General features: G+C 31.2%; 2 protein-coding genes across 2 annotated transcripts; both read right to left on the reverse strand.

The window, feature by feature from the left end:
- Positions 1-1,613: 1,613 nt before the first annotated feature.
- Positions 1,614-5,070, reverse strand: LOC105110926 (4-coumarate--CoA ligase-like 7). Its single transcript, XM_011006139.1, has 6 exons — positions 3,600-5,070; positions 3,242-3,431; positions 2,896-3,041; positions 2,678-2,745; positions 2,456-2,558; positions 1,614-1,931 (listed from the first exon to the last, which is right to left on the reverse strand). The coding sequence occupies exons 1-6, from the start codon at positions 4,608-4,610 to the stop codon at positions 1,818-1,820; spliced, it is 1,632 nt and encodes a 543-aa protein (XP_011004441.1). The 5' UTR covers positions 4,611-5,070; the 3' UTR covers positions 1,614-1,817.
- Positions 5,071-14,064: 8,994 nt separating this feature from the next.
- Positions 14,065-15,881, reverse strand: LOC105110927 (sugar transport protein 1-like). The gene is made up of 3 exons (XM_011006140.1): positions 15,405-15,881; positions 14,638-15,273; positions 14,065-14,523 (listed from the first exon to the last, which is right to left on the reverse strand). Exons 1-3 carry the CDS (start codon positions 15,855-15,857, stop codon positions 14,071-14,073), a joined length of 1,542 nt encoding a protein of 513 aa, XP_011004442.1. The 5' UTR covers positions 15,858-15,881; the 3' UTR covers positions 14,065-14,070.
- Between the last annotated feature and the right edge of the window lie 4,001 nt (positions 15,882-19,882).

Genomic DNA, 19,882 nt, shown 5'->3' on the forward strand with positions numbered 1-19,882 from the left:
CTGAAGTCTCTCTCTCTCTCTCTCTCTTTATTTATTTATTTATTTTGAAAAAAAAAACATATGTATGTCTAAGTAGTTATGATTATGGCTCATACCTTCCCTTGACTTTACGTCCAAGAACGGCTTAAATGCTTTCAATAGGTCGAGGATAGACTTTCCATCCAGTTTTCTTAAAACTAACAAACATGGTCTTTTTCAGTCAGATTTCTAAGAATATGTCGAGCATGTTCTTTATGAAAATGAGATCATAAGTCATGAAATGCACAATACCAATCTCTATTAGGATACGTCTCAAAAGTCAGTAGAACATTATCTAATGATTCTTTATGTTTTGAAATAAATCTTGATTTTTGATAATTTTTACAAGCTTTGCAGAACATATGTGTGTCTTTGAACATGGTGGGCCAATATAATCTATATTATAAGATTTTTATAGTTGTCTTTTTTTATGAGAAATGATTCTCACATGCCTTAGAATAATAAAATTTAAAGACACAACTTACCTTATTGTCGGGAATGCTTCTTTGAAATATTTGATCAAGATAATATTTGAAAAAGTAAGGGCTATTCCAATAAAAGTTTTGCACGTTGTTCAAAAGTTTTTGTTGACTTCGATGCTCTAGTGAGGTGGCAAAAATCCTGAAGTAACAAAATTGATATTTTCAGCAAATTAAGGCATTGAACTAAGAGAAAATAAAGATTCTTTAGGAAAGTAATTATCAATTCGTGTGATATCGGGTGTTGAATCTGTTGTCACTTTTGACAAAAGATTCCTATAAATATTTTCGGTGCCTTTTTCATCTGTGATTTCTTTCTGAGAATAAATCATTTGCAAATCTTCAGATTCATCTAACTCAAATTTACTCACAGTAAATTCAAGTTGATCATAAACTAATTCTTTAATAAAATCTACTTTTTATAAATCATTATCATCTCCAAGTCACTTGTAAATATGAACATATTCATCTTCAATGTCATGTTTCCAAATGATAGCTTGATTAGTCTATTTTTACAATTAATCAATGCATTAGAAGTTGCCAGAAACAAACACTCTAAAATAATAAGAAATGAATTACATGCTTTAACAGGTTGCGTGTGAAAATCCCTACTTATTCAACTTTGTTTACATTATGGATTGACCAACTCTTTTTTTCCCATGCTTTGCCTCATGAAATTTGTTTTTTTCCCATGCTTTGCCTCATGAAATTTGGCTTGTTCATCTTGTATGCGTGTTCTGTGGCTATTATGACTTCATTGAATTCTTCCTCCTGAAACAAAGAACATACCAATTGAAGGGATGTGTAGAGTGTGGAAGCAACATTGGTTTCGGAGGAAATTCGTCCCTGAAGATGGTCACCGAGCTTTCGGTCTCGTGGCTTTGGATTGTCTTTTAACTGATTTTCTTTCTTCTTGCTAGGAGTTTTTATTTTTCACTTCTATTTAAGAATTGGGTTCATAGACTTCTTGCGATCGAGGAATGGTTTTACTGTCCTGAGTACAACAACCACTCATCAATTGTCTAGATAGTTGTGATAGACAGCATTTTGCTGATACTACACAATGGCGGATCATGCTTTGGGCTTACGACATCCAGTGAATCCTAGAGCCTGAAGTAAGCCTTGGGCAACATTTGAAGAACATTAGTTACTTGAGACTGATAATAACTTCCATAACGTGTTGAAAAAACAATTTACTTAGTAACTGGAAATCTTAAATAAAAATCTTTTTTCATTCAACAAGAAGAGAAATGGAAGCCAAGTTAAGAATCCAGGTCGATTCTCCTGCAAGCCAAGTATTCGCGAATGGATCGTAGAACCTCATATCTTGGATTTTACTTGCTGAATGAGCTCTCTTCTGAGGATTTTTCCTGAAGCTGATTTAGGTACAGTATTTGTGAAAGTCACCTTCCGCAGTCTTTTGAAAGGTGCAACCTGCAAAACAGAGAAAGGGGTCGATGGTGAGCTGAACAAAGTGGCGGCCATGGCGTAATTATCACAGAAAAAAATAAAAATGTATTCCATGTACAGAGTGCATATTTGTAAGTATTTCCACTTCAGAGAAGAAAATCGATTGTAAGTTACAGAAAAAAACTTATTTCAAACATCACATGCAAGTTAAAGAAAAAAGATGTTTTTTTTTTGAACGAGCAACAGCAACAGAGCTACTGGACTGACAATTATGGACGACACAGCATAGCTTTGAGAACTAGATGGCATGAATTTATTTTAGAAAACAGAATCTAACAGTTAGAATAGTGATATTACTACATTACTAGGTGTTGCCTAATCTTTGACAGTTGTGCAGAGCAAGTTCCCCCAAGTTTTCTGCAATCCAATGGAATTCAGAATTCATAGTTCCAAAGACGAGATAGAAGTTTAATCAAACCAAACTGTATTCTACTAAATGACTTATGATTCTCAAGAAAGCGCACTACTTTCCATAATCTGCCACTTACCTGATCAGCAATAAATTTCTGAACATCTACTTCAGTCAGCGCGCTATTGGGTGAGCGCACAACATATGCAACTGGGACCTCACCAGCTTCAGCATCGGGATATCTAAAACGAGTTAAGTGATGCAAATAATCAGCAGCATGAACTGATGATATAAATGTACATTAAAGTAGTTTTCACGAGTCCGCTGATGTCAGCGGCACAAATCCTTGTGTTCAACTTACGGGATGACAACAGCATCCAAAATTTGAGGATGAGAAACTAGCAGCCCTTCCAGTTCTGCAGGTGCAACCTAGTGAAAATCGATCAAGAAAATGTCAACACCATTCAGAAGCCATTCAGCTCAGAGAATAGCCAAAGTGCATGAGTAATGTTGCAATGTATTTCTTCAGGCGATAAACAATTTTACAAATATTTAGGAATTTCCTTTACTAGATAGTACCTGAAAACCTTTATACTTGATGAGCTCCTTAATCCGATCAACAACAAAAAGTTGTCCATCATCATCAAAATATCCAAGATCTCCAGTATGTAACCAACCCCTTTTATCTATGGTATCTTTTGTGGCTTGCGGATTATTGAAATAACCTGCCAATGGATTGCACAAACATGGTGGCTTTAGTTAAATGGGTATTTCAGATGTTATTCCGTCAAGATAATCTAATTTTAATCCAAGTTAGTCATCTCATTATTTTTCCTAGTTGGACAACATTTAGTTTTTGTTCTAACACAGCCATTTGCGCAAGAACTGAAAACTTCTCATTGAAGCATGCTAGATGGCATCTTACCTCTCATCATATTGGGTCCCCTAACCCATATTTCCCCTAACTGATTAGGAGGGAGAGGCTTTAGAGTTTCCACACTGACTATCTGGGCCTCAATTCCTGCAGCAAGTATTCCAGCAGAGCCAGAATGTCGAACACCTAGTCTCGAATCCTCCACTGATACAATGCCACAAGTTTCAGTCATGCCATAGCCCTAAAACCACAGAGAACATGATTCAGAAAGAAGAAATTCTTTCTCTTTTTTTTTCAAATCAAAAGGAAATGATTTCTGTGCATAAACGTGAACTTCGAAACATTTCATATTTTCTTAAACTTGAATTATGATTTTCTTTAAGCATTAAAACCAGCCATATTCAACTACCTGAGAAATTATAGTATCGGGCAAATTCTTGGCACATTCCTTCATCAAATCTTTTCCCAAAGGGGCAGCACCAGAACCAATATTTCTCAACGACGAAAGGTCATACTTCTTAACCATATCCTGTTTAGCCAAAGCAAGCACCACTGGAGGCACAACCCACATATGGGTCACTCTGTGCTTCTCAATAGTCTTCAAAACCATCTCAAATTCAAACTTTCCCATTGACACAACAGCATTTCCCATTTGTAGCTGTGAGTAAGTGATCACAGCCAATCCAAACACATGAAACATGGGCAAGAAACAAAGGAAAACATTGTGCATCTCACCTGCCATTACTTGATCCATAGTGACCATTAAAGAAGCAGCAATGAAATTCTCATGTGTCAAAACCACTCCTTTACTAACCCCTGTAGTCCCTGACGAATACAGAAGCGTAGATATATCACTTTGCTTCACATTACTCGAAGGAAACTGAGAATTAGATCCTCCTAACCCAACCAAAGAATCGAAACTTGTGATTCTAGAACCTGACTCCAACGGCAAAGACACTCGTTTGGGTCCTAAGAAGACAGCAGGCAAATTGAAACCTTTGACTTTGTCCCACAATTCAGGGACTGTAATAATCAACCTGGGATTAGAATCTTTAATCTGTTTCGAAAGTTCTGAGGTTGTATAAAGAGGATTTGCAGTTGTTGCAATAGCACCGGTGGAAGTGATAGCCAAGAAACAGATAGGGAATTGGTAAGAATTGGGAGCAAAGATAAGAACAACATCATTTTTAGAGATGCCCAGATTGAGTAATCCATGAGCGACCTTGATGACAATGGATTTGAGCTCTGAAAAAGATAAGGTTATAGACAAATCCGCATCAATAAGAGCCGGTTTATGAGGGTAAGAATTGGAGTTTCTAAAAAGAAACGAGACCAAAGAAAGGTTAGGATCCTTAGGAAGGACAAGTTTTGGTCTTAGTGACCTGTAAATACCATCACGACCATAACCAGATTTCTCCATTACAGATTGATTGAGAGACAAAAGAAAGGAAAATGAAATAGCGGGTTTTGTTTATGATTGAAATCTGTGGCTGCAGGAGTGCACAACCTGCTTGCTATAAAGTCAACAGGTACTCAAAAATAAGGAACTGATAAATGGGATCTTGTTCCATATTTGGTTTTGTTTCCTAAATTAGCAGTCAAGGATAAGTCAGGGATGATTTGTGGAGCAGAGATTGGAATGGAGGATAAGGAATAGACAATGGAGGAAAGAGAGACAGAGAGAGCAGACAGAAGAACCAGAAGTGCATGAACGAAGTTCTGGTAAAAAAACATAAACGAAAGATCAAAGATTTAAATGCTGAATTTGAGTGACTAATATTTTCATGACATTTGGCGGTTCGATAACCTCTGCATTGATCATAGCCATTAGACCTCCCTGGATAAAAGGAGATAGGCGATGCCGTCAAGAAACTTCTTTATTTTTTTATTTCAAGCTGCGTTTGTTTTGTTTGAAAAGTAGTTCTGAAAACTATTTTTAATTTTTTTTTTAAATTTATTTGTTTTAAAAAAATTAGATAATAAAAGTACTTTATAATTAAGTTAAAATATTTTTTAGTTAAAAAAATTAAATTGTTTTCTAGAAAAATATTTTTTTTTATTTTAAATGAAAATACTTTATAAAAATTATAAAAAACTTTAAAATATTATATTATTTGTTGATTATATCAAATTTAGTCCTTAAATTTTTAATTGCTATATATATATATATATATTTTATTTTCAATATTTTTTTCAATTTCATCTCCTAGAATTTATTTTTTATATTAACTTTGATTTTTACTTTTATAATTATTATTTGCTCTTCCCATATTATTTTTTAATTAAAATTTTTATTTATCAAATTTGATCCTCGTTCTTTTAATTTTTACTTATTTTATTTGAAATAATTTATGAAATGGTAATTATTATTATTTTTATCTTCATCTTTTAATTTTTTTAATTTTTTAGATAAGATCTCTATTATTTTGATTATTATTTATTTTATTTGAGATAATTTATGAAATTATATTTTTTTTCAATTTCATTCTCATTTAACTTTTTAATTTGTAAGATTTATTCCTTGTTATTTTAATAAATCTGAAAAAATAAATATTAATAAGTTATTTTATAGTTTATTTTCTATGACATAACTAAAAATTGAAAAGTATTTTTTCACTTATTTTTCATTATACTACCATATATTAAAAAATAACTCACTTTTCTAGAATTTACTTCTTTTTAAAAAATCTACTTTTTAGCAAACAAACAAGATTCAAATCTAATTTTGTTTTCTTAAAAAAACTTTTATTCTATATAAACTTATCTAAAAGTACCATTAATTATTAAAAAGAAAATCACTTGAACAATTTGATTCAACAAAATCCTTAGAAATAACCTTTAATCATAAGCATAGGCAAAAAACCGTTTCAAATTAGATGGATCCTTTGATTTTTATCTTTAATTTAATCTACGAAGTATAATTACTTTTGGTAATGAGAATTGGTTTGAAAATGTCTTTAAATAACTGCAAATAAATAAATAAATAAAAACCACTTCCAATCAATCATTGTTTCTATTTGTATTAAAAAAATCATTATAAATGATAGATTTATATAATTTGATGATCCTCACTTATTTAGTTTTGAGCTGATAATATTTTTGTGAGCATTTTTTTAAGTTTTTTCCTATTTGAGTTTACCATCTTCTATTTTTGCTATATAAGTGTACGGATTTTTTATAAATTAAATCACCATCAAATCTTTTGTTTCTCTTTGTTCAAAATCAAATCACCTTTTATTTTTCTCCAGAACTGTCTTGCCTTTCTTGGTAATGATGATGCAGTCCGAGATCAAAAGTTAGCATGTAATTTTAGATATCGATTCTCTTTCTTCCCAAACCACCACCATTATCTTGGGCCACCTGACCTAAGAAAGGTCAAAAATGACGACGACGTTCCCAGCACAAACTTTCCTTGGATACGAGAATAGGATCGTGGAGACCAAAGCAGAGCATCTAAGGGTAGGTGGCTAATGGGGTCGAAGAACACTGCTTCATATATGGTTTTTACTCAGCTAATATTGATGGTGACGGTCTGACGGATTGTAGGGTATAAGTTCTGTTTTATAAGCGTTATTCAAAGTGTAGAAATGTAGTATAATACGTGTAAACTTGCTCGAGAAACCCTAAATATATATAAAAAACTTAGTTTATATGATCGGGATGGTGCAATAATTCAAAGGGTAGCGTCAATTCCTACAGATAGTTACAAAGTAGTTTGAAAAACTGGAAGCAACATTTAAGGACGATGACTGCTGGAGGAGGGCCTGTTTAATGTGGAACAGTTTTGTTAGGGCATTCGAGGAGTACTTTTGTCTCTCTGCATAACGAGAAGTAGAAACCATCAATTTTATGACTTTGAATTAATGATGGAGGTTGAAGCCTTCATAGGCAGTAATGTCACCTGCAACTAGACTTATTAAAGTGGAACAGTTTAAAAGTGAGGTTCTAGCCTAGCGGTGGGAGGGGCTTGTCCTCTCCCTCCGCACCTGGGTTCGAACCTCACCATGCACGCTTGTCATCCCCGCGGTGCCTTACCTGCTCACTGGGCTTGCAGGCTGTTCAGTGGGCCGTGGGGATTAGTCGTGGTGCGCGTAAGCTGGCCCGGACACCCCACGTAAATAAAAATAAAAAAAACAAAAGTGGAACAGTTTTGTATATTTATCCAATTTCTTGATGAACTATCAGGAATAGAATATCATTTTTTTTCTCAATTATTTAATGACCACAAATCAATCAACTTATGTATCTGAATCTTTTCCTCAATTGTATATTCTTGTGAATATACACAACAGTAAAGACAAAGTAATGAATCATATTTCGATAAATAAACAATTGGGATTTTATTTTAGGCTATTGGTTTCGCTATCCACCGGGAAAAAAGACAGTTTGGAGCATGGAGGGTGACATGCTACCGGCAGGCAAGTATTATGTACACCGTCAGGCAACGATATTGAATTTTGCAAGCCACAATGAATAAAGACGACACTCTTCCCCCCCCCCCCCCCACAAAAAAAAAAAAAAAAAGAATAGAAATGCTATCCCATAGATAAGATAAATTCATCTCAAAGGTAGTTAAGAAGTCTATTTCTTTATTTAAAAAAAAAATTAAGATGAATATTTAAAAAAATTATTATGCTAATCCATAGATAAGATAAATTCATCTCAAAGGTGGTTAAGAAGTTTATTTCTTTATTTAAAAAAAAAATTAAGATGAATAGTAAAAAATTATTACATTTTTTAAATACATTAAATTGCTGTGAACATGTGTTTCTAAAACTATTAAAAAAAATAGAATTGATCAACTCGCAAACCAGCTGAAAATTCAAAAATAAAATAAAAATAAAAATCAAACGTAAGATGATAAGAGCGGAACATAAATAAGGCTAGTTGCAGGTGACATTACTGCCTTTGGAGGCTTCAACTACCATCATTAATTAAAAAGTCATAAAATTGATGGTTACCAAGGCTTCTACTTCTCGTTAGGGTGAACATGGACAGGCAAAGTCGTAAGCAGGTTGTATTAATATTGTTGCTAACTACTTATTTTATTTTTAAAACGTTTTATTATATTAATTTTAAAAATAAATAAAACAATATTATCTTGAACACCTCCTCCTCCTCCTCAGTCTTTGACATTTAAATACCAGCACATGAAGGGAAAAAGTCCTGCAGACCACCGCCGTTGAAAATTGCAGTATTGTGCATGGGCCAACCAATAAAAATTTAATAAACTATACTACTCCAACGTGATAAAGTTTAAAGCAACGCAACCATTGCTTCAACACTTCTTAAAGAATTCCATTAATTCCTAATATTTATATAATATTTTGAAGGTGTTAAGAGCATGTTAGGTTATGTTTGTAGTTATTTTTTAAATAATTTTTTATATTAAAATATATATTAGTAGTATTTTTTTATTTTTAAAAATTATTTTTAATATTAGTACATTAAAATTATTTAAAAACATTAAAAATATATTAATTTAAAATTTATAAAAATATAAAAAAATTTAAACTTTTTTAAAATGGGTTTTAAAATATAAAAACATTGAATGCATATATTATTAATCCGTGAATAATTATATATCTCATTTTTTAATTTATTTTTATTCATAATTATATTATTATTGTTATTATTGTACTTCAAAAATCATTAATGATTAGCGTGATGTCCATTAAGAAGTCAAAGTGATTTTTTTTTGTCATCAATATTAAAGCTGCCAAATAGTTGTTTTTGTCAACTTCTAATTAGTTTTATTTTTTTAGATCATCAACTATTGAAACTGTCCACCCCTCCATTTTCATTGAATATATACAAACAGAAAAAAATAATCCCACCTGAAACTCTCCATCCCATTCCATTGGAACCCCATTTAAAACTAGACTCGTGCTTCCATTAGCGGGCGGCCATGGCTGTGATGTTTTGAAAATGAAAGATAACAGAAAAAGACAACAAAGTCTGAGGAAGGTTTAGACAATAGATAAAGAATATTATAGTAATTAAATAAACACTGAAAAGTATAAATTGAATAAAAGAAAAGAAAGATGAAAATCTGATTTGAGAGAGAATGAACTAGGAGGAGAGAGCGGGATAAAGAAAAGGAGAAAAGTGAATAACTTTCGAGATTGCGGATAAAATTAAGGTGAATTATGGGTAAAATTTCAGGATAATTATTAATTTATGATATTTTTAATTTGGTTTTTTAATTTGATAAAATTATAAAATAATTCTTAAAAATATGATGAAATTTTAAAATGGTCCCTTAAGTATAATTTGAGATTCTGGACAAAATTAAGAATGAATTATGGACACAATTCCGGTATAGTCATGAATTTATGACTATTTTCAATTTGATCCTCTAATTTGATAAAATTATAATTTGACCCCTAAAAATATGATGAAATTCCAGAATGATCCCCATATCATACTTCAAGATTTTGAACAGAATTGAGGATGAATTACAAGCAAAATTCTAGTATAGTCATGAATTTATGACTATTTTCAGTTTGGTCCTGCAATTGATAAAATTACAATTTAACCCCTAAAAATATGATGAAATTCCAGATTTCTTCGTAGATGTAATATTATATTTTTCAGATTAGTTTGATAAATAATTAAGGGTTATTTAGTGAAATACTATCAATTTTTATGATTTATTTTCTTATGAATTAGATTTTATGAATTAGATTTCGTGAAAAACCGTTTAATTTTTAGGTTTTTGGTCCTTAATTAAGTGCATTAAATAGGTTGTAAGTTTTTTTCGAGTTGTTTTTGAGCATTTCATTGGTATCTGCTTTCAAGTTTTGTTTGATTTTGAGTCAAGTGAGTGAATAATTTTTCATATGTATAAGAAATATTATAAATATTTAGATTGTTAATATAAACTGTATCATGCTTCTTGATATATATATATATATATATATATATATATATATATATATATATATATATATATTGTTAAATCTGAATTATTGATATGAGCCAATATATATTTTTGAATTGACTTCTACATTAATAATTTCTTATTTGATTGATGTCATGAGTTGAGCCTTGAGATATAAATCTATTTGTTTGATTATGATCATACAGTCAGAATACCAATGCTAAAGGATAATATTGGTCTTTGTGCATATCGTATCTGAATCCTAGTTGGTCGGGGAAGTCACCAATCTATGCGGACTAATCATCCCATGATATGGAGTCTCATGCTCATTACATTCTTATTTTCTAATAAGCTTTACTTTATGATACTCTTGTTATGATCAATTTGAGAATCTCTCCTGTAAGAATATAGAGCCATAATTGTATATATATTCCTCATTATTGTAGTGTATATATATATATATATATATATATATATATTAAACGTTATCTATTTATCGAGTTGTTAAACTCATTATCTCATTATTTTTTTTTTCAGATTCATAGCTTCTTAGTAAGTTATTTTTATTAGACCTTTAGAATTTTCTCTTTTGGTTGCACTTAGTACCTTTCTTCTTGTCTAGTTAGTACTTTATAACTATGAATTTATATTAACTATAATATTAAGACAATCAAATTATATAATTAAATTAATTTTGTTATTAGTATTGTGTTGAACTCTGTTTTAGTTACTCAAAGGATAAGTTTGTATGTATATTTGGATTTATATAGATTTGAAACTCTAAAGAGGGACTTTATTTATGTGCTGGGTATGAATCTAAGAATCAAGTTGTGAAAATGACTAGCTTGATCCTGTTAGCAATGATATTTGAAACATGTTCAATTCTTTATATCACTCCTTGTTCTTTTGGCTTGCATTATGGTGCCTGCTAATCGATTAGTCCAATCTTATATGCATTCATCCCCCGCTGCTTATTCTACTTAAGAAATTTTAGGTTCTCCATCTCATATAAAATTGATACTGAGAATGGCGAGGACACTAGACTTAAAACATTGTTTATGTACTTAAATGATAATAGATGATGAAAGGTAACCGAAACTATTAAGAGATTGAACTTTAACTTATATTTTAATTTAATTTATATAAATTTTTAGTTGAGGTTTATTAATAGGTTTTATTTATTGAGTTTGATTTAATTATTGTTGAGTATTTTATTTAGTGGCCATAAACCTAATCATTTGTTCTATTTAAAGTTTTAGTATTTATATTATATTTTTTTAAATGTAATGAAGTTTTTTATGAATTGATTAAAAAATTGCAGAGTTGCATATTTTTCAATTCTCATTTTTCTTTTTTCTTTTTTTACTTTCAATTCTTAACTTTTTTTTATCTAAAAGATTCTTTTTTCTACTTTAATTCTTTTTATTTATTATTCCGCAACAAAGAATCCCTATCCATAACGCTCCGTTAGATAAAATATGTTCTACCAAGTTTTACTTCTTTTATAACATATTTTTATGATAAAATGCCATTTCTAAGATAAGAGACAGGGCCCTCATTCCAAGCTTCATAAATCGATTCTCCCTATATTTCCGAGCAAGCCAAATACAAAGAAACAAGGTGAGTAGATCTGGTTATCATTTCAAGGGAAGAGTATACAAATTTGCAATAAAATCTCACACCGCAATTCGTCCAATAATAATTGGAAGATAAAGCTTGTATTGGATATTGAACTCATTAACAAATAAACTTATATATCTAATAAAATTAAGGTTTAAACTTTTATATCTTTTAACATTTTATTGAGAAGTCCTTATTACAGCTAATGCTTAATTTAATAGAGATCATAAACGTTGCAAATGATGGAAATCATATTGATGGGAAGACCATGCATTCTACCAAGGCTTGAAATATATTATAAATGAGATGTTGATAATCATCAAGACAAAGAATATGGTTTTCGTGATAAAAAAATATGGTTGAACCTTTCAACAAGGTGAAATATTATAGAGATGAAAACACTTTCGAAATTGTGCATACTAAATAGTTTCCTAAAGGTACAATGTTGAAAATTTTAAGGCTTTATTCCTCCCGCCTTGTGCAGTAAGCTATTTATAATATGTTTTTGAAGATTCTAATAAAACTATATTGATTTAAATGCACTTTCAAATAAGATATTTTTGAAGCATTTTAAAATAATAATTTTTTTTGTTGTTGTCAAGTAGAGGTGATCATTTTTTATCTGATTTGATTTTTATCTATAAAAATAACCAAACTGAAATTTTGAAAAAAAACCAAAACTAAACCAAACGCAATTTCAACTGACCAATTTCAGTTTGTTTCAGTTTTCTATATCAAAAATTGAAACAAGATATATTGTGATAACTGGTGGTGTTGCATAACAAAGAATTAATTATGAGTATAGTTTACTGTGAAGAATTAATGGTGAGTGGACTTGTGAGAGCTTGGGTCGGGGTAGTTAAAGATTGAAAGAATTAATTAGGTGTGAACTTGTGAGTGCTATGGGAGGTTGTGAGGATTAAAGAGGTGTGGTGTGGCTGGTGTGTGTTGTGTGGCGTGTCTGAGGAGGCTATTTATACAATTATTTTTTTAATTTAAACTGGTTTGAGTCGATTCGGGTTACTTGGTTTAAGCATCACAAAATTGAAATCAAACCGAACCGGAAGTTTTTCTAAATATTCTAATTGATTTAATCAATTTTTTTCATGGTTGAACTTTCTCGGTTAAATTAGTTTTTCAGTTTTCTTGTTTACTCTTATTGTCAAGGATGAATCACTTGTCCTTAAAGATTTATTGTTTCTTATTTATGTAACTAAGATGTTTACAATATGCCTCATATTATTCTAACAATACCATATTGATTTAAATCTGCTTCTAAACAAGATTTTTGAACCATAAATTATATAACAAGATGAATCTAAGCTCTGAATTTAAAAGAAAAATCTGAGTATAAAAAAAACCACTAAAAATAAGATGAGAAGTGCCTAAAATTTAAAAAATTCAAATTAGAAACTCTTAATTCATCTTCCTTGTATAGTGAGTTTTGAAAGTAAAAAAGTTATAAAATTAATTTTCTTTATCATTAATGTTAACATGAGTTATTATTATAAATTAAAAATTAAATCTAAAAAAACTAAAGATTATTTGAATAAAAAAAACTTAAATTTTTTTAAAATTAATTTGTCATCCATCTATAATTTATTTGATTAAAATAAATTTCCTTAAGTATTTATGTTATCGCTAGCATTAAGGCTGGCGGTGCGTGTTGCTTCACAAAATTATTCATGTAACATTCTCTAGGTAATAGTGAGATCTCAACAACTCTATGCGCATAGGATAAATTGCCGAAAAAAGTAAATTCTTGCGCTAATAGAATGGTCATGGAAACACGTCCTTGCCAGGAGAAGCTAGATTGACAACTTCAGCAGCAGTACAACACAAGGGCAATAATATTCAACTGATTGCTATCAGAATACTCGAAACCCATAATATATTGAACAACAACTAGGAAACACAGAAAAGTTATCATCATCTCACTTACAGCATCTAGTAATCTATACAACTATCCTCTTTATTAATGTTCTTTGAGTTGTTCTTTATTGTCTACTATCCATACTCAGAATTTCCGATTCCATGAGAATATTTCTCCCTTTCTCAGCTCCGCGTGAAAGAATATTTCCAAAATAGCCTAATTAGCATCAGGTTTATATTCAATTGAAGGGAAGAGCATACAAATTTGCAATAAACTCTCGCCCAGCAGTTCGTCCAAGAACAATAATTGGAAGATGGTACTCTTACTGGATATTGAACTCATTAACAAATAAACTTATATATCTAATAAAATTAAGGTTTAAACTTAGTCTCCTCCAACATTTTCCTGAGAAGTCCACATTACGGCTGCTGTTTAATTAAATAGAAAAAAACTAGTAGAAAGAAAATAAAGAAACTAAAAGAAGCTAATTAAAAGATGACATTCCTAGACCATGACATCCAAAGCTCGGCAATCGTCATCTTCAGGCATGAATCTCCTCCAATACCAATGTTGCTTCCACACTTTAGACATCTCTTCAATGGGGATGTTCATCGTCTCAGGCAAAAAGAAAAAGATGAAGGTGCTCATGATTGCCACAAAGATTGCAAAGAAGATGAACAAACCAAATTTGAAGTGACAAAGCATTGCGAGGAAAAGCTGAGCTATGAAGAAAGTGAATAACATGTTGACTGCCACGGTGATGCTTTGCCCGGCTGATCGAATTTCTAGCGGAAATATTTCACTCGGAACTAGCCATCCCAATGGCCCCCACGACCACGCAAAGGCAGAAACAAATAAGCAGATGCATGCTACAACTATACCGGCATACCACCTTGGCAATGCAATCACATCTCCAGATGTTCCAAACTTGGATCCGATTAAAACTGCGAGCGCAACCTGCACAAGTAACATTAATTTACATAAGATATCCAAGTAGTAGTAGTAGTATATGCAAACCAAACTACACAAGCGAACACTTTTATCTCCAGGCTACAGATAATTCTTAATTACCTGAAATACAAACATTACAGCTCCACCTGAAAGAAACAGAGATCTTCTTCCAGACTTGTCACTGCCATAGATTGAAACACCGGTGGCAAGAATGTTAACAGCGCCGGTGATAACCGTGGATAAGAGGGAAGCATTACTTTCAAAACCAATACTCTGGAGGAGGACAGGAGCATAGAACATGACCACATTCATCCCAGTAAGTTGTTGGAAAAACGGAATAGCTACAGCCATGGTCAGTTGCGGCCGATACTGTCTCTTGAGGATTCTAGTCCAGGGATGCTCCACTTGCTTAGCTGCCTCACTGGCCGTGACTAAATCTTGAAACTCAGACTCAATTTCCTTGTCGTTAAGGCCACGTATCTTTCTAAGTATTTCTCGAGCTTTTTCAGCTTTGCCTTGCTCTAACAACGAGTTTGGAGTGTCATCCAGTTTAAGCGCTGAAAGACAGATGAGGGCCGCAGGAATGGTCGCTCCGCCTAAGCTGTAACGCCATGCTTGGTTTCCAGCAATCTTAGGTGTCAAGTAATTGACAAGATTAGCTATGAAAATGCCAATAGTGATTGCGAGTTGGAACACGATGTTGAAAGCACCACGATGTTTTTGTGGAGCCATCTCGGACACATAGAGCGGCACAGACTGATCGATATCGAAACAAAAATTTACAATTAATTTAGCACATAGAATGCATGATAAATAGAGTTCCGATGAAAAACATGATGCCACCAAAGAGCATTGATCTTTTTAGTATAGATAGAAGGGCTGATTACCTGAGTTGAAAAACCAACTCCAACACCTAAGAGAATGCGACCGGCGATGAGCATTGAGAGGTCCACAGCACCGGCATTGAGAGCAGCTCCGATGAAAAATACGATGCCACCAAGGAGCATTGTTCTTTTCCGACCCGACGTCCTTGTGATATAAGAAGCTCCAAAAGACGCAATTAATGCAGCCAAGTATAATGAAGATGTGAACAGGGTTAGCCCCATATCGTTAAACTTGCAATATTGATCAGTGGATGTATCTAATGCTTCCTTACGATAAACATCTGGGAAAAATTTATTCAAAAAGGGAGCCATAGACGTCACACCACCCGAGATACCGAGGTCGTATCCGAAAATTAATCCTCCCATGGCTCCTAGCACACAAGCATTTACCACATGCCGAGTGACCTTTCCGGGATAGTTTTTAACATCACCGGCAACAAAACCACCAGCACCCATTATTTGAGAGCAAAGCAAGCAGCAAGCAAAAGCGAGAAACGAATATTGTGTCAGTGATACTGAATCTTGAGAAGGTCGTCGCCATTACCTTGTATTTATAGTGGTTAGAATCCACCATTACATTACAAGGAATTAAACGATCTCCTTTTGGATTAGGATTTGGATTATCTAATCCAGTCCGGTTCTGGCTTTGAACAACCGCCCGTGTTTGAAATAAAATAATTAGAGGAGTCATATGAAATTAATATTACAACTACTTGTCCGAATTAATAGGAAGGACGTAGTACAGTATTATCTGGACAAGGACTTCGACTCCATATTAATTTTCTCGTAGGAAGTATACCGAACTTGAAATTGAACATGTGATGTTATGCAGCTCATCTGATTCCAAACCTTACTATCATCAGCCCATTTTTCAATCGACTCCCTGTGTAGTATTGCTTTTCAATTGGATCCCCAATGTATCGCAAATCTTCATCTAGGTCCCATCTAAATCAGTTAAGGTTTTCCTCTTAATTAGAAATTATAATCCAATATATTTTTCCGTTTAAGGTACCTTTGTTATACTGAAAAGTTAAAAAAAAAAAACCTAATTTATTAAAAATTCACAATAATAAGTTCTTGAAAGGGTACTAGGATAATGATCCGCTTGACAATTGGCTTATAAATAGGGGACTGACTTGAGTAATTAGTATCATTTTGTGCAAAAATAAAAAAGAATTATAAAATATATTGTCTTGCTTTCTTAAACTAAAATTATATGGAGGAATGATTCGGATGCGTCATCTCTTCGCGTAGCTTATTATTAATGGGTCAAAAACCTTACGATATGAAATCCATTGTCAAATATATATATATATATATCATCTTTGACATATTTAACTAGCACAGGTATTATTATATGATCTTGCAGTTATCAAAATCAGTTTTGATTGGCCATAACAAAGAAAAATGGTTCATAAGTAGAACTTAATACTAATGAATATAACTAATTGTCAAAATTTTATTTCAAATCAGACTTTTTTTAACCAAAACAAGTTGTTTTGGTTAAAAATAATAATTCAACCAATTCATGATCTAAGTTTAAAGTCCTGTTTGGTGTTATGTTTTCACTGGATTTTCAACAAAATATGAATTTTTTTCCTTAAAATTAATTTCTCAAAAAAATATTTTTGGATCATTTTTATATGCTGATGTTAAAAGTAATTTTTTAAAAATAAAAAAAAAAATCATTATTTTAATGCATTTTCAAGTAAAAACCACTTTAAAAAATAACTTCTATCACACTCCCAAACACCCTTAAGCCAATAAATCTTATAAGTATGGTTATAAACTATGTGAATAATTTGTTTGGTTATAATTATGTTTAGTATAAATATCATTAAAGAAATTCTATACATAAGTATAGTTGTTTGACCAAAATAGAAAACATTAAACTGATGTAGCCTTATCATCAATGTGGTTTTATTACTAGGACATACACCTTTTTAATCTGATTTGAATAGGTTAGAAGTATGATGTTGCATTTTAGGTTACCTTTAACATTTTAGGTTTATGTAGTTAAAACTATAATTCACTTGATCAAATTTGAACCATCTGATTTTCAATTGTTTGAAAAGAAGGTTTTGTGAATTTTGATTCCATATAAATTTTACACTTATGATTTTTCTTAAAACTCATACTTGGTAATAATTAATAGTTTATTAACCTTTGTATAAAATTATAATTTACATGATCTAACCTATCATACCATATATCATAAAACTCAAGCAAATAAAATAGCATAGAGTAAGCAAGAGCAACCCCTATGAGGAAGATCTAGTTCAGATCTTTATGCTAGATGATTCAAAGTTGGGAGGTTTTGAGGTTTTCTATGCTATGCTATGGTAAGCAAACTAAAATAATCAAACTAAATTAGATTAACTGAAACTTATTAAGAGAAAAACCTTAGTCTCAAGTAAACATTCACCTATAAAAATCAAACCTGATCATTGAAACAATATGTCAATTTATATTTTAATTTTTCATCAAAAGATTGATGTCTTATCCCAGGAGTGTCGAAGTAATAAATAACCCGATAAAATTAGAGTCGAACCATAAGGAGGTGAACTGTATAAAATTATAAACAACAAATGAAAAGGAGTTGAAGAGAACATTTAAGATGTGATATTAATGTGAGTATTAATCAAATATAAAAGCAATTGTCAAGGTTAGAGGATCCACTAATAGTTTTAGAAATAAGTAGAGTATAAACTCTTTTTATTAATCAACTGGAAACTACACACAAAGGAGGTTCCAATCGAATGATTTATCCTCAATAGTTCATTATAAATTTTTAACATGATCATATTAATTATCTTATTTTAGTAACACCATACTTTTAAATATTATTAGGAATTCATGATGTTAACTTATGTTAATAACAAATCAAGTTTTTTTCATAGCACATGTGTCGGTTATATCATACCATAGGCGATGAATGTGTCAAGTATTTGTTATGCCAAGGGTTGTACAACACAAATCTAGATTCATCATTTAACAAGTAAGGTATTAAAAATTAGTAAGATAAAATGATAAGACATGTTAATAACAAACTTTCTTAAATATAAACATTAAAGTCCATATTAAGTTTATATTATACCTATTCTAATGTCATTAGTGAAACCTTTTCACCTTGACATAATAAATTTAGCGAAACATTGTGAAGAAGAGAAACATAAATAAACTAAATAAAAACATAGTTATGATGAAAAGCATAAATAAGAGAATAATGAAAATAAAACTTAAACATTACAAAAATAAAAAGAAAGAGAGCAAGAATATGATCTTGACAATATGTTTAAATGTATGACAAATGCCTCCTTTTATAGGCTATAATTTAGAACTATTGATTTGATGACTAATTATTGAGTAGGCGGTCACCTCTTGACTTGGTGAGAGCCATTATCTTTTTGCCCGAACAAAACATAATTGTTAATGTCAGAATTTGAATAGATAGTCTTCATGAAAGTTCTAGAAATTTATCTCAGCTTTCTAACAAAACAAGAATGAGCTCATTTGGACTTCTAAAACATGAGATATGGGCTGAACATTGAATAGTGTCTAAGCTGTAGAACAAATTCTGACTTCTCTTTTGTTGCTAAAATTTGAACTTGAGAACGACCGTTTTGGATCTTGGACTCTTCATGAAAGTTCTAGGCCTATGTCTTAGCTTTCCATTCATATAAACCAGGCCTAAATTCATATTTTATAGCTTCAGTTATGATCCAATAACCGAATGATGTTCCAGTTTGAATTGAACCAACATCTCTTTTTTAAGCTTAACCCTCTATTTGTCTTTTCACTCTCAATAGTTAAACACATTAATCGATCCTTTAAATTGTAAGATATGCCTGCATTCAAAATAAGCATTTACCATAAATTGAAGATATATCCAACATCTCTTTTTTAAGCTTAACCCTCTATTTGTCTTTTCACTCTCAATAGTTAAACACATTAATCGATCCTTTAAATTGTAAGATATGCCTGCATTCAAAATAAGCATTTACCATAAATTGAAGATATATTATGTTATCATACTTGTTATTATAAAACATGCTTAAGTTAATGAATTTAATGATACTTTAAGTGCAATATAATGATATAAAACTTTGATAAAAATAACTTTTAAGTACTAATCACACCTGACACGACGAAAAGATTGATGTCTTCTCCCAAGTGCAGGAGTGTCGAAGTAATAAATAACCCGGCAAGACCGGGGTCGAACCACAAGGAGGTTAATTGTACAAATTATAAAAAAAAATTATAAAACAACAATAACAACAACAACAATAGTAATAATAATAATAACAATAATAATAATAACAATAATAACAACAATGACAATAACAATAATAACTATAACAACTATAATAATAAAGAAAGAGAAGAAGAAGAAGAAGAAGAAGAAAAAGATGAGAACTTTAAGATGAAATATTAACGTAAAGATTTAACAAGGATAACAATAAATGTCAAGGTTAGAGGAT

This window comes from Populus euphratica, unplaced genomic scaffold (assembly GCF_000495115.2).
Source record: "Populus euphratica unplaced genomic scaffold, PopEup_1.0 scaffold269.1, whole genome shotgun sequence".
In the NCBI taxonomy this organism is placed as follows: Eukaryota; Viridiplantae; Streptophyta; class Magnoliopsida; order Malpighiales; family Salicaceae; genus Populus; species Populus euphratica.

Coding starts and splice junctions, on each gene's coding strand:
- LOC105110926 (XM_011006139.1), bottom strand. CDS start 4,610: ATGGAGAAATCTGGTTATGGTCGTGATGGTATTTACAGGTCACTAAGA. Junction 2,559..2,677: donor TTGGATGCTGTTGTCATCCC/GTAAGTTGAACA, acceptor AACTCGTTTTAG/ATATCCCGATGCTGAAGCTG. Junction 1,932..2,455: donor AGAAATTTATTGCTGATCAG/GTAAGTGGCAGA, acceptor TCTGTTTTGCAG/GTTGCACCTTTCAAAAGACT.
- LOC105110927 (XM_011006140.1), bottom strand. CDS start 15,857: ATGGGTGCTGGTGGTTTTGTTGCCGGTGATGTTAAAAACTATCCCGGA. Junction 15,274..15,404: donor GAGTTGGTTTTTCAACTCAG/GTAATCAGCCCT, acceptor GATATCGATCAG/TCTGTGCCGCTCTATGTGTC. Junction 14,524..14,637: donor CTGTAATGTTTGTATTTCAG/GTAATTAAGAAT, acceptor TTACTTGTGCAG/GTTGCGCTCGCAGTTTTAAT.